Source organism: Nicotiana tabacum, chromosome 15 (genome assembly GCF_000715075.1).
Source record: "Nicotiana tabacum cultivar K326 chromosome 15, ASM71507v2, whole genome shotgun sequence".
NCBI classification, from domain to species: Eukaryota; Viridiplantae; Streptophyta; class Magnoliopsida; order Solanales; family Solanaceae; genus Nicotiana; species Nicotiana tabacum.
The window spans coordinates 9,177,528-9,191,432 of record NC_134094.1 but is presented as its reverse complement, the minus strand read 5'-3'; the positions used below and the strand labels follow the sequence as shown (position 1 = coordinate 9,191,432).

General features: G+C 35.9%; 2 protein-coding genes across 3 annotated transcripts; one reads left to right on the top strand and one right to left on the bottom strand.

The window, feature by feature from the left end:
* The first annotated feature begins 528 nt into the window (after positions 1 to 528).
* LOC107767686 (NAC domain-containing protein 71-like) lies at positions 529 to 3,545 on the top strand. Of its 2 annotated transcripts, none has more exons than XM_075230510.1 (5): positions 529 to 1,285; positions 2,085 to 2,365; positions 2,459 to 2,689; positions 2,774 to 3,005; positions 3,105 to 3,545. In XM_075230510.1, the coding sequence occupies exons 1-5, from the start codon at positions 1,129 to 1,131 to the stop codon at positions 3,176 to 3,178; spliced, it is 975 nt and encodes a 324-aa protein (XP_075086611.1). In that variant the 5' UTR covers positions 529 to 1,128; the 3' UTR covers positions 3,179 to 3,545. The 2 variants fall into 2 exon arrangements, with proteins under 2 accessions (XP_075086611.1, XP_075086612.1); XM_075230511.1 differs by having other exon boundaries at positions 814 to 953.
* A 3,859-nt stretch (positions 3,546 to 7,404) lies between these two features.
* On the bottom strand, positions 7,405 to 12,992 carry LOC107767687 (uncharacterized). The gene is made up of 7 exons (XM_016586768.2): positions 12,700 to 12,992; positions 10,706 to 10,838; positions 9,474 to 9,556; positions 9,247 to 9,325; positions 9,037 to 9,146; positions 8,267 to 8,331; positions 7,405 to 7,818 (listed from the first exon to the last, which is right to left on the bottom strand). The coding sequence occupies exons 1-7, from the start codon at positions 12,820 to 12,822 to the stop codon at positions 7,725 to 7,727; spliced, it is 687 nt and encodes a 228-aa protein (XP_016442254.1). The 5' UTR covers positions 12,823 to 12,992; the 3' UTR covers positions 7,405 to 7,724.
* Positions 12,993 to 13,905: the final 913 nt, after the last annotated feature.

Here is a 13,905-nt window from a genome sequence, read left to right as displayed (position 1 = left end):
AAATTCTGATATAGCCAAAAAATGGTTATGTGATTTTTTATTTGTCTAAATCTTGATGAGCAGAATTACTTGACCTACTTATATTTAGGGATATAACAGGTACGTGCTAGCTTCGTACCTGCTAATAGATAGCAATAGATACGCGCAAGCCTCGTACCGGTGGACAATAGCATATATCTAGTGAAATAATCAAGATGCATGCAAGTTAGCTTGATGCACAATAGCAAATAGTTGGTGAAATAGCCGAGCTGGTACGTTTGCCCGATACTTGTGCTGGTAGATAGTATGAAATAGTCGAGGTGCAAGTAACCTAGCTCGAACACCCGTCAATTCCTGCAGACAAATCTTTAACGGTCAATAGTGCTTACTTTGGCGGGAGATAACTGTTGTTTAGGTGTGAACTGAATTTTGATTTTGGTGGGGTCACTCTTTATGGAATTTAATTTATGATAACCTTTCGGTGTTCATATTTTTTGGAGTATAGATTTCTCTATAGCCTATAAAAACCCATCCACACTCATTTGTCATTACTCTACACATCTTCTCTTATTCATAGACACCAAAGTCATCAAATTTTGCTACTTTGAAAATTCAGTTCCTTGCTATTAGAAAATAATTCATCTTTCTGAAGTTTTGACAATTTCTTGTGTCAATTTGAGGCATTTTAGCTTGTGGGGTTTTAAATTTTCTCTAGAATTAACTTCCTTTACTAATTTCCAAGAGTTTTATTTAGGGGCTAGGTGGGGTTTTGGCTAGAATATAAAGTTCTAAACTTCTTTTCCAAGAAAATGATTTTCTTGCTCCAGGGGAGCAATTTATTAAAATTTATCACAATTCTTGAATTCAGTGTAGCTAAAAGTTTTTATTTTTGGATCTTTTTGATTTTCAATAGGTATAGAGGCACTTAGTTGTCTTTGAGCCGAGGGCGGAAATAACCTCTCTATCGTCACAAGGTAGGGTAAGGTTTGCGTACACACTACCCTCCCCAGACTCCACGGGTGGGATTACACTGGGTTTGTTATTGTTGTTGTTGTTGTACAAAGGCACTTAGTTAAGTGACATTATTTCTGAATCTTTTCTATAGCTAGTTTTGGATATTTTCTTGATTTGGACTTGAGAAATTACTTAATGGAAGGAACATCATTACCTCCGGGATTTCGATTTCATCCAACTGATGAGGAATTGGTTGGATATTACCTGAAAAGGAAAACTGATGGACTTGAAATTGAATTGGAAGTCATTCCAGTAATAGACTTGTATAAATTTGATCCATGGGAACTTCCAGGTATACATTCTTGATAAGCATTTGGTCTTATCAGTTTACACGTATAATAAAAAGGATTTAACTTATATACACTGACAGTGTAAAGAATTTCTACACAATCAGTGTAATTTAACATGTTGTAATTGGTAACCTGCCTATTTCTTGTTACAAATCTCTCTTCTTTATGGATTAATACTTGTAGTTATCTTTTATGTGATCTGAACGAGTAAAATTCTTTTAAGTTATTAGTTTATAGAAGTTAAATTCTGATAAAAATGTTAACTCAGCATTGAGATAGAATGTGTTGAACAAATGATATCTTAATGGACATGTCATGTTCTCATGTATGTTTTCTCATTTGATTGGTTTTATTGGTGGGGTGAAAAGCTAATAAATAATGCTTTTTTGCAGCTTGATGATACTTTTGAACTGAAAATGTACTGAAAGTTGTTGCTTTATTGTCTAAATCAAAAGATGGAGTGTTCTGTGGGGCATCTCTTTTTTCATATTTGAAAGTTAATTATTGTTTAGTCTTTAAACCCTGACCACATATTAGAAGATGAAAAGCATGTCTAAAGCATTAGAAGTTTCTCAATATAATTGGTTCATGATTTGCTTACCTGAAATGGAAACTTTAGGATTCTGACATCTTGCAAAGGCAGATTTAGGATGGGTTCAGAATTTAATATTTGGTGAAGTTTTAGTAGTTTTAGTATTTTTTCACATTTATGTTTGTGTTTTGTGTCGAAAATATTGTGTTCAGTTGAACCAACAGAATATAGGCTCTATCGGCCTCTGAATCTTGTCCTAAAAAATGCAGAGAAATCGTTCCTGCCAAAGCGCGACATGGAATGGTTCTTCTTCTGCCCTCGGGATAAGAAGTACCCGAATGGCTCGCGAACCAATCGAGCCACTAAGTGCGGATACTGGAAAGCGACAGGGAAAGACAGAAAAGTTGTCTGTCATCAGCCTGCAGTTGTTGGATACCGAAAGACACTAGTCTTCTATCGTGGAAGAGCTCCTCTTGGCGATAGAACGGATTGGGTAATGCACGAGTATCGCCTCTGTGATGATGTTTCTCAAGGCACTCCAAATTTCCAGGTTGATTCAACAAACTCAGTGTTCCTTCTTTAATTTAGCAAAATGCATGATTTCAAGAGCTTGATCATATTCTGCTATGTTGAATATGTTTAGGGGCCTTTCGCTCTTTGTCGTATCATCAAAAGAAACGATGCATCACTTAAGACAAGTGACACTTCAATAGCAGTCTCAAATGAACCTGTTGTTCTTACTGCTGAGACGCCTACTCAAACGACATATATGTGCAACGATAGCAACTATTCGACCCCTATTACTTCTCCTTATGAGGGGACTAATGCGACAAACTTTTGGATGTCACATGATATGATTCTTGATTCTTCAAAGGTATTGAGATTGGTATTTTTTCCTATGTACTACTGTCTGGTTTTTTCTTTGAACTTCGTATTGATTTTGTTGGCTGCATTGTAGGAATGTCCTCAAGGACAGAGTACTCGTGGAGACTATCCGAACTATGACTTTCCAAATATGACATTAGCGCAACCAAATGATCGATTGGAGTTCACCTCGAGTTCATCTTTCCCGAGTTTTAGAGGGGAAATTGAACTTTCTGGCGATCTCAGTAGCTATGGTTGTGTATCTCCTTACTCGGTTCATGGAAACTACACGGGATTCTATGGCAACGACGATATGTCCTATGAAGGTTATTATTATGACCAAGCCAACTCATTCATAAAATCCAAATCTTTTCTGACAAATGAAAAGGGAAAAACTAATGTAGTCTTCTCTGTCTTTACTGCAGGATATGAAGGTTGGAATCAAGCTAATATGGGAGATTTTAATGGTTTATGGTCGCACAAAGATAATTTTCAGTAATTTGATGAAAACATCTATAAGGAAGAGCTCAATGCAACTCAGTTTGTTTTGATAAACTCTATTGTTATCTGAGACAACAGATTTTTATGTTTGTCTCAGAGCCATTCGATTACAGCACGTCGAGTTTAGTTCCCAAGTTCAATCCTAGTAGCTAGGATGTTTTAGTACATTGTTGTCATATTAAGTATGAGATACCTAGTTTTGATCCTTTTTAATGATCACATTAAGAAATGGTCTTAGTTTGTAGCTGATTTCTGGTTCTGATTTGTATCACCCTTATGTTTCTGATACTTTCTATTTAAGCATTACAAGCACCAAATGTAGCCAAAATGTTGTGAACTATATGATGAACCAATGGCTTTACCAACTTTAAACAGTTCAAAATATCATAATGATATTCTTGCATAAATGGTAGAGCAACTTTACAAGGTTGAAATGAACATGTTATAATGTTGCAGGACTTGGTTTATAACTTCTATGATTCATCAGTAAAGCTATTGAACTTTTTAAGAAAATGTATATTGGTCTAACTCAATGTTAGACCACACAAATGGGAACCTAATATCAGATAAACCAAGAATTAAGATAGGTTTGACTCAAATTGATGAATCTTGGACATAACTCAACTTTAAAAGCTAGCTCAAGAGGTGACAATTACTTAGAATCATACAAGCAGACAACACGTCGAGACTCAAAACCTCTCTGTCTGGCCAAGACCGGACATTTGGAGCGTATACATCATAACATGGGGCCAGTATAAGCGACAACAAGAATTTGGTTCTTTTTACAAACTTGATGTCGATAAATCTACGGATCTTTTTAAGGACCTTCTTGAACTGTTTCCTTTAAGAACCAAAATATGTGCCAAAGTAACAGATGCGAAGTTTACTTCTGATACTATGTTAAGAAAATGGACTTCGGGTCTAACCCAACTTCAAAAACTAGCCTGTGAGATGATAAGATTACATTGGTCTGTTGATAAGATTACATCCAAATGTCCATTGATAGTAATTAGTACAATTTTATTGGCCTTTAAGCCGGAACTAACCAATGTCAAGCCCTGCATTTTAGGGTGGTTTTCATTGATTGCTAATCATACTACCAATTTGCAACATATCCGACCTATTGTTTTTTAGAATCTTGAACATGCAAAAGACTGTTCTTCAGTTCTTGTGCTAGTAATAATTCTAAGTAATTATGATAAAGAAACACATAAGTGTATAGCCGAACACTCAATAAAGTGGATGAAAACCATGTAATATCAATATTCAAATAACAATAGTGTAATCCTCCGGCGAAAGGGTGTCAATTGACTCCATTTGGATAAAGGTGGCTACTACTCCCTCCGTCCCAATTTATGTGGCGGATTTCGTATTTCGAGAGTCAAACGAGTTTTTCTTTGATCGCAATTTTTCATATGCCTTTTAAATATTTTGAATTGTTAATTATCGTGATTTATAGTACTTTCTATGTAGTTTCCAAATATATAAGTTTTGTTTTAAAAAACTTACAGATTCTATATCGAAATTTACGGTCAAAATTAAAAAGTATGACTCTCGAAAATCTGAACTCCCGCCACATAAAGAATCTATAGCATATGTTGTCAAAAAATTTCTATTATCTGGAGAAACAAAAGCCTAAGTAACTCACAAGCAAAGCCTAAAGAATCTGCACCCACAAATCTCAAATGTACAATTTCCCAATCAGCGTCTGCCTTTAACACATCAGATATGCTGCAGTAATATTTTTTCTTGCCTATATAACACATCAGAATCCTTGCATGGAATCAAGGTAACTTAACACACATTGTAGTTCAACGTACCAATCAAGAAACATGCAAAAACAATGTAAAAGAATTGTTCTCTGATCCTTTTTCTGAGAGAATCAACAGTTGCTGTTCTCTTTGAACACAATGTCAACAAAATGTTCTCCTACCTTTTTGTTCCTTCGGTGAGAAAATGACTAAAGAAGTGACACTAACATAAGCTTTAGAAAAGTGTAACTAAAAGCTCAAAATCCAATATCTCTAAAAGAAAAAAAAGAGAGAATAAATACTGCATAATTTACTGATTGTTCTTTGCAAATATTCCTCCGAGTTTAATAATGTAAAAGAATTTTTACACGGTTAGACTACCTAAATGATAACAACATGTAAATATCCATAGAAATCAAGGTTGTGGACCGGAAAATTCAGGGGCAGATTTAGGGGGTGAAAGGTGGTTCACCTGAACCCCTTCACTGGAAAATTACACTCTATATATAAGGCAAAATCTGTTTCCCACCTCTATATATTATATTTTGAATCTATATATGAGGTTAGTACTTCAATTACCGCTGGTCACAAACTGTTCTAATTTTTAACTTTTTTCATTTTTGAACCAACTTAACAAAAATTTTGCCTCCGCCAAATAAGATAGGTTATTTGTTACGACAAGTTAAAATATATCAATGTGTAAAAATCTATATACTGTAATACATTCCATATTCCTTCCTCCCACCAGTGGCGGAGCCACATTGAACCAAGGGGTGTCAACATCCCTTCGCCTGCAAATTATACTATTTTGATATTCTTGATGAAAATTCTGGATCCGCCGCTACCTCTCACCTTCTATTATTAGTCAGCGATAGCTACAGGTAACTTTGCCCATAAAATGTAGGACTACTGGTCTAGAAATAAGAATCAAAATAGTGTGTGGTCCTTTATCAGTGACAAATAATAGCGAAATAAGCTATATCGTCTTTATGTACTTGTGCTTTCTTTTATTTCCTCTTTTTGGCCTGTGCTTTTTAGCTTAAAGTAATGCTCCACTTTGTCATAATTGAGAAAATAGTATTTTGATAGTGACAACTGTATTGCACAGAATGGCAAAGGTACTTATCAGCTATGTTGTTCGGGCTCTTCTAAAATGTCGATGTGTGCGTGTCGGATCCTCCAAAAGTAATGCATTTTGGAGAATCCGACACGGATGCGACAGTTATTTTGGAGAGTCTGCATAACATAGCTTAGCAAGCTGAAAATGTAGCAATCCTAGAAAACAGAGTGACAAATTCAAATTTTAAAGACTAGAGGAAACAAAGTGACAAATTTAAAATATAAACATTGTAAGTTCTGAGTTGAGAGAGTCATGATTTTGAATGTATGTTTGATTATATTTTCTTTTATAAATGTCGTATTCGGGTCAGCTTGTGCACATCTCGACTAATTCTACGGAATACTGCTATCTGCCACCATCACAGATACCGAATAACTCTATCCATCAAGGCTTGAACAGATAGGAAAAGATCACCTAGTGTTTTTTACTCTTGTAGGATTTAAACCCGAGACCTCATGTTTCTCAACCCACTGCATTAACCGCTAAACTACACGCTTGAGTGCTTTATTTATATTTGTCTTTTTCCACACAGAAATAAGGTTCGACTTGAAATACTGGATTACATTGAACGCTCAAACCCATTTCGCCACTGTGCAAAGAGAAATCAACTCAATTAGGTCGTCCTGTTATAGTATTGTTGTTGAGGATTTTGCAATGAATTTGTAAAATATAAATAATTATTAGGCTGATAACAGTGCGAATGATAAAGGTTTAAGAAAGAAACAAGATTAAATTCTGCTTTATTTTATTCAAATTGAATAGGCTTTTTAGTTAAGTTGGAAATGATGTTATGTACCGGTCAAACATACAACAAATAAATTACTCGATATTTAACTAATATAATCCTTAATTGTTGACTTTCTCACATTTGGCTAAATTATCAAGATTGACAAATGAAGACAAATTCAAACTTAGCCTTGTGACAATTGAAATATATAAAACTTCTTTTCACTTCTCCTAAAAGAAGAGGAAACAAATATAAACTGTTACCTTATTATCCTACTAGGTAAAATATCGGTTAAGCCCGGATGATTCGGGTAACAAGTAACAAGCCCACTGGGCAACACCCGAACTAGAAAGGCTACGGCCCGTCTTAAAACGGCTTCGAGCCGCCAAACTTTGCGTACAAGTCATAAATCACAATACGAACCTATACCAAAGCTCAAAAATCCCAAACGGATATCGATAACACAAAAGTCCACTTCAAACAGAGCTATGAGGCTAGAAGACGATGCACATGTAGCTAGAAGACCACGAAAAATAAGTCCCCAGTTATCCATGTCATATTAGTTTTACATGAATTTTTCTCCTATATGGAAGCACAACTCAAAACACTTCAATACCCGAAAATGAGGCTTAAAACATAAGATTTACTCGAGAGACTTCTGTTTCACACTATACAGGTAAAAACATATCTGGACCTTAGTCACCCTATAAGCAGAACACCAAATATGGTGCTAGTTCGTCGATGTCAAAGAGTTCATTTAACTTTCACATGTACGATCAACACCATTTTGGTGAAGCACGCGAGGCAAGAAATGAACATTTTCATCTACATGGAGGCGAAGTTACTTTTAATTCTACAGCAAAATATTCAACATGGTACACAATGAATTTGATGCAAGGTGGCAAAGGATAAGATAGTTTTTCCATTTGAATGTTGAACGTCTGACTCAAAATCGGCCTGCCCGAATATCTCTGTCAATGTGATCTGCATTAAGGGTTCCTGGAAGTTCTCGAAAATCTTCATTGAATACAGAATACGCACTGCAAAGAACGAGAAGAATATTTGAGGGTAACTATATTTAGAAAAAATGACATACTACTATTTTTATGTGCTTTAGTAGTTGGACGATAGAACTCTAGAAAACAAAAACAAGACCACCAGATAATGTAGGTATGCCAATACTCGGATGGAGAAGCTTGGAGGGTGGTGGTTTAAGGAAAGTGTAGACTATCAAATGAGGAACTAACAGATCTTAAAGAAGATAAGGCTACAGCATTAAATGATCTGAACAGAAATTGTACTGAGACAAATTTATAAGGCAGTAAATGTGTATCTTAGTGGATCCAACGAAATCCATCTTCTCAGCACAGATTAAGAATAAATACATTCACAATACAGAAAAGCATACCAACTTAAAATTTTGAAGGTAAACAGAAGGAACAAAAGACATTTGTATCTTAAGGTTCATATTTCCACAAAATCACGTACCTAAGTTCTCCCTGCTGCCGGTGTCCAAGATTATAAAAAATAAGGCCAAACCCAGTTGCCAATAACTGCATCAAGTTACGAAAAGAATTATTAGTACTACTGTGTTCTTTTTCCAAAACCATACAGAAATTCTTCTCTGTGTATCGAATATGTTTAATCATTTTTAACTCCTTGTATACTAAATACTGAATAAAGTTTGGGCAATTCCAAAGCTGGTATCATGGTAACATAAGCAGCAATAAATAGCATAATTAATGTGACATTATCTTCCACGCAAACTTAAGTGCTTATCGAGGAATAGAAGTATCAGTTTCCGCAAAATGTCATTAGTTTTCTCCACTTGAATCACTTTAAAAAAAGCACAAAGAAGCCAGCATTATACGACAGAATTCGCAAAATGACAGTTCAGTCTACTGAAAGCTGACAGACACACAGGAAGCGACTCATAATAAGCTAACAGTAAGTCTGAGACTTTCTTTTCTATTTTAATTTGGTAAACCCCATCCTGAAAACCCCCTACCCCAAGATGCCAACAGTGGCTTTTTCCACTGCCCTGCCCCCCCTTTGTGACAAAAAAGGATCTGCCCCAATCAATATTTGTTATATAATCCTTCTTTCTATCTAACCATATAGAGCCCAAGGTATGCCCCTACCATATGTACATTCAGTCTACATTTTGGGATATTGTTCCGAAAAAATTACTGAGTCATAGCACAAATAGATCTGCCATATATATCACAGCAAATGACTGACAAAATAGCTGAACTTACAAATAAAGGTGCAACTTCATATCTTCGCGCAATAGATGCCAGAATAAACCAAGTCAAGATAATAACCCAAACCTTTGGACTGATGGAGAAAATTACCATCAAAAGCATATCTACAAACAAGTAAAAAGGGAACGGAACAGGTGAAGAGGAATGAGAAGATAGTTTTACGTTAACAATAAGAAATGTGAAAATAACTAGTCAGAGCATCACCTGGAAGTTTCAGTTTATCACGTAGTATATAAAAAATCTTCCTCTTCCACCTACTAGTTGATGGGGGTAACTGAAACCTCTGTTTATAGAAATGGGAACAATAATTTAAATAATTGCAAAATGAAAAAATGAATTAAAAAAAAAAGTATGCACATGGGAGCTGGATTCAAGTTTCAAAACAGACAACTGAATTTCCTATACATTTGTGGCATTTATTTACTACTCACCAGTTCATCATCATCGTCATCCTCAAATTCATCCCGAAAATGTTTAGGGGGTGGCTTTGGTTTGACAGCAACTATCAGAGAATCTACAAATTAATGAATTTCAACTTGTTATAATAGAGAAAGAAGTTTCGTTTTTTTTGGTAACAAGTTTCATTAATTATGATCATGTAGAATAATGATGAAAATGTGAAAGTGTAACGTCTTTTTTTCCTTTCTTCTTTAAAAGGGAAAGTGCAACATCATCCAGGGCCAAACATCATGCAAACTTTTTGATGATTGTGTGTAAAGTAGCCAAGACAAAGACTTATACCATTAGCACTTTTAAACCTTTTTTCTATAGCCGAGAATCTCAGAGGCAAGTGGTGCACGGTTCACGGCAGATAATGGGCCCACCCTCTACCCTATTCCAGTAAAGTACCAGGCTTTTGTCTTCAGTAGGGTTTAAACCCGTAACATGAACCTAACCCACAAATCAAGCACTCTTAACACTGCTAACCTCAAATACAGATTTCGTTGTTGGATCAAGATTTTCAGAAGTGCCACCAGATGCAGATTCAGAAGTGGACATAACCTTTGAACTAGTCTACTTTCTACCGCTTCTTAGGAAGTGCATAAAACCGAGTTGTTTCTCTTTAGGCTAGCAATGCTATATCATTACATTGGCAGAATCTAAAAATCCATAGGTTGGAGAAAATATAAGATACATACGATCTATTGCTGGCACAGTATGAAGCCTACAAGGAAGGTTGGGGCAATGAGGAGCCAGACGAGTATCCGCAAACTCATTACCCCAACGACTACCTTTATGACTGATCTGACCTTATAAAAGATACAAACTAATTTTGTTGCATATTGAAAACGCACCAAAATTGAGCCACCAATAAGAAAGCTAAGGAACATAGTGAGCAACCAACTAAAAACACAGCATCCAAAACTGTGAATGGGAGATTCAGACAGAAACGTAGCATGAAGCAGCCCAAGATACCAGTCAAAATCATGTAAGCAGAGTCGATATGCAACAAAAAGTGACAGTTCATTAGAATAGTTTGCATACTTATACATGTGTGCATTTCCTTACCCATTCCAGCCGCAAGAAGAAAAAAGAGATCAAAGATCATGATACCTCTATATCACGCATACATAAAGTCCTCCTACAAATAGTTATTACAGCATATGGATGCAAAATGATTATATCAAAATTTGATAATCAATAAAGTCGAAGAAAATTGGACCTCCGTTGTTGAGTTGGATTGCTATGTCATCTCCATTTTCATTGTCATGCAATACATGTCCTCGTAATACAAGTCTTAAATTTTCAATAGGCATATGTCGATTCCCAGCAATCATCTTTCTCAATTCATGTACCTGGATCCACAGAAAATGTCAAAGCACATTCAAAGCAACTCCATGGCTTTAAAATATACGCATCTAAAATGACAGCCAACAAGACAGGTCTAGACTATATCTTTTAGTGCATTCCTACAACTTTTTTAAATATGATTAGGGGAAAAAACAATATCTTTTAATGCGTTTGTTTGAGTTTTTGCAAAAACTGAAAAATCTGCCACCTTAGATATCAGCAATTTTTGCAATTCTAGATTCCAAATTCTTCTCTATGCAGAGTCTCCAACTCTCCCTAAACAGTTCTAGTTTATTGCTACTGTCACATGCCAAATCAGAAATAGCTTATTAGAAGTTAGAACTCATTTTAAATTAAAAAAATTGCTTATCAGAATACTACTGGGATCACTTGACATCTATGAAGGTTCAAACTCAAAAACCGACCTAGAATTACTCAGAGTTTTTCTTGACCACAAGGTGGCAGCCAAGTGACTTACTGCTATTGCCGTTAGGTTAAGCTTTCTAGCGTCCCACATAAATTCTCGGTTAATTTCAAAGTTATCTCATAATCAGACACTATTGTTTTCACAATGATTAGGAATCATTTGGGGGGTTTTCTGCAACTTGACCCAAGTTGTAAAGATGTAACAGGTGAAATGGGCGAGAATTTGTTTAAGATGGTCTGACCGCAAGATGCCAGGTAGGGTAACAATCAAGGACTGCGAAGGAATCTTGAAGATTCCAATGAAAATCTAGAAGAATTGTGAGTTGATGCCAGAAGTTATGCAAGCAGGTAGGAAAATCTTTAAGGCGAATCTGTTGACAGAGATGTGGTCTTTCAGATAGGCATTGTGATCGAGGACCGTAGGGACACGTGTCTAACAGAGTCTAATTCAAATTCTGGATGCAAACACTCCACACGGGCCACTTCACGCACGCCCAGGCTGGCTCAACTATGGCTATGAGAAGGGCAATTAATTTGGGCCAAGGCTAGTGTGGGAGGTCGGTTCAGTCCTGATTGATTAGGTATAGTACGTACCACAGCTGCCAGAGTTAATATTTACTTTTTAACGCCCCTTTGAGTTCAATAATTTTGACATGAAGTTCAAATCACTATCTTGCGACCTTTCTCCTTCCAACTATCAGAGCATTTACTAAGAAAACTTTGTCTGCACTACACTCCATCCCAAACTTCATAATTTGTACATTTTTAACAACCGTGGTTTCCGGGCCACATATGAACACAAAAAGTCTCCACCTTTCTGAAAAAGCTTACTCGTTGGAAAATCGATAAACAAACATGCATTCCTTAATGTGCCTTGAAATAGAAACATCAATACATCAATCCATTACATTCAATCAAAGTCTATTTCATTCTGGTACTTAATATTTTGTCTTTTGAAGCAAAATCACGAATTCTCTATATCTATTTTTATGGCGGCGATGTTCGGAACAGCTTGCGTGCACCTCGATTATTCCTCCGAATACCTGCTACCTCCCACTAGCACAGGTTTATAGTACTTTCTACCAGCACCACTACCAGGTAACTCTCGAGTAACTTTGACCATTGAGGATTAAGCAGGACGAAATCACCTAAGGTCTTTTTTGTCTCCGCTGGATTTGAACCTGAGTCCCAATTGTTCTCCTCTACTTCATTGACCATTACCCCACATGCTTGGATATACAAATACCTCAATTCAACTAGTAGATATCGCCTATATGTATCCTTTATTTCTTCAATTGCATTGTTGTGACCTTAGCTAAGCATGCATCAAATACTAGATTTAAAAAAAAAAGTCAAGTATCAACTGTACGATTAGAATTGAAATAAAACCTAGTTTTTTCTCAGTATAATTTGCATGAATTTCGAGAATACTTAGAGTACCTTAACAGAAGATGGGACATTAAGGCGACAAGGCGGAGAAGGACCGATAATTTTCAGGAAGATTTCCACCGTCTTCTTATGATCCTCCGGTTTGTTGCTGAAATCTCGATCAATTTCACCCATGGCGCCGTAACAAAACCTAATTCAATTGCAAAAATCTGAGGTTTTAGATAGTGTGATGCTATGCATACGATCACCGGCACCGGAAATTCGATCTCCAGTCAAAACTCCGAACTGTTTACTGGACGGCTTTGTAAAACGGGTTCACTTTTATGATTATTCAATACGAAGTTGAAACAAAAATTTGGGGAACATGTATTTATCGACGTGGATTAAGGATTATTTTTATAAATCGAAATTCAATTTTCTGAGTGGCATAGCGATTTTGATCCCTTGCTAAATTCTAGTTTTTGACTTTTTGTTAGTGATTTATGATTAAGAATATTTAATTTTTAATTAATTAAAACGTGTATTTTTCCGTGGGCTGATTGAGTACAAATGATTGTAGATTAGGGTGTGTCCCATTTTCACCATTTAGATGCACAAAATAATTCGAAAAATATTTTCCTAGATATCAAATCACATTTTCCTGAAATTGAAAAAAATGACTTTCTAGAATAACTTAGTAAAATATTTTTCAAAAACTCCATATACCTTCACATCTAACCCTAACCGCTCCAACTTCAATTTTTTGTTTTTTTTCGTTTTTTATGCCACCCACCCCAACCCCGATTTTTCAAAAACTCAATATACCCTCACATCTAACCCTAACCGCTCCAACTTTAATTTTTTGTTTTTTTTGTTTTTTATGCCACCCACCCCAACCCCGTCAAACTACCTCCCCCCCCACACACACAAAAAAAAATTCTTTTTTTTTTGTATTTTTAATTTTTTATTTTGTGTTTCTTTTATTTTTCTACGCCACTCACTCACCCCAACCCCCCCTCCCTCCGTGCCATGTAGCACTACATGTAACTATTTAACTCAACCTAAAACCCGCCTAAACTAACACATTTTCGTCAGTTACCTACTTAAATTATCTTGTGTCCCCAAAACCCCCTTGAATATAACGAGAGCAAAACACACACTTAAATTGTGCTCGCTAATCAAAGATAGTATAGTATAATATCGTATCCACGAGGATTGGAATTAAACAGTATTATCGTAGTTTGTAGCTAGATTGCTATCGAAGATGATCAACAATTT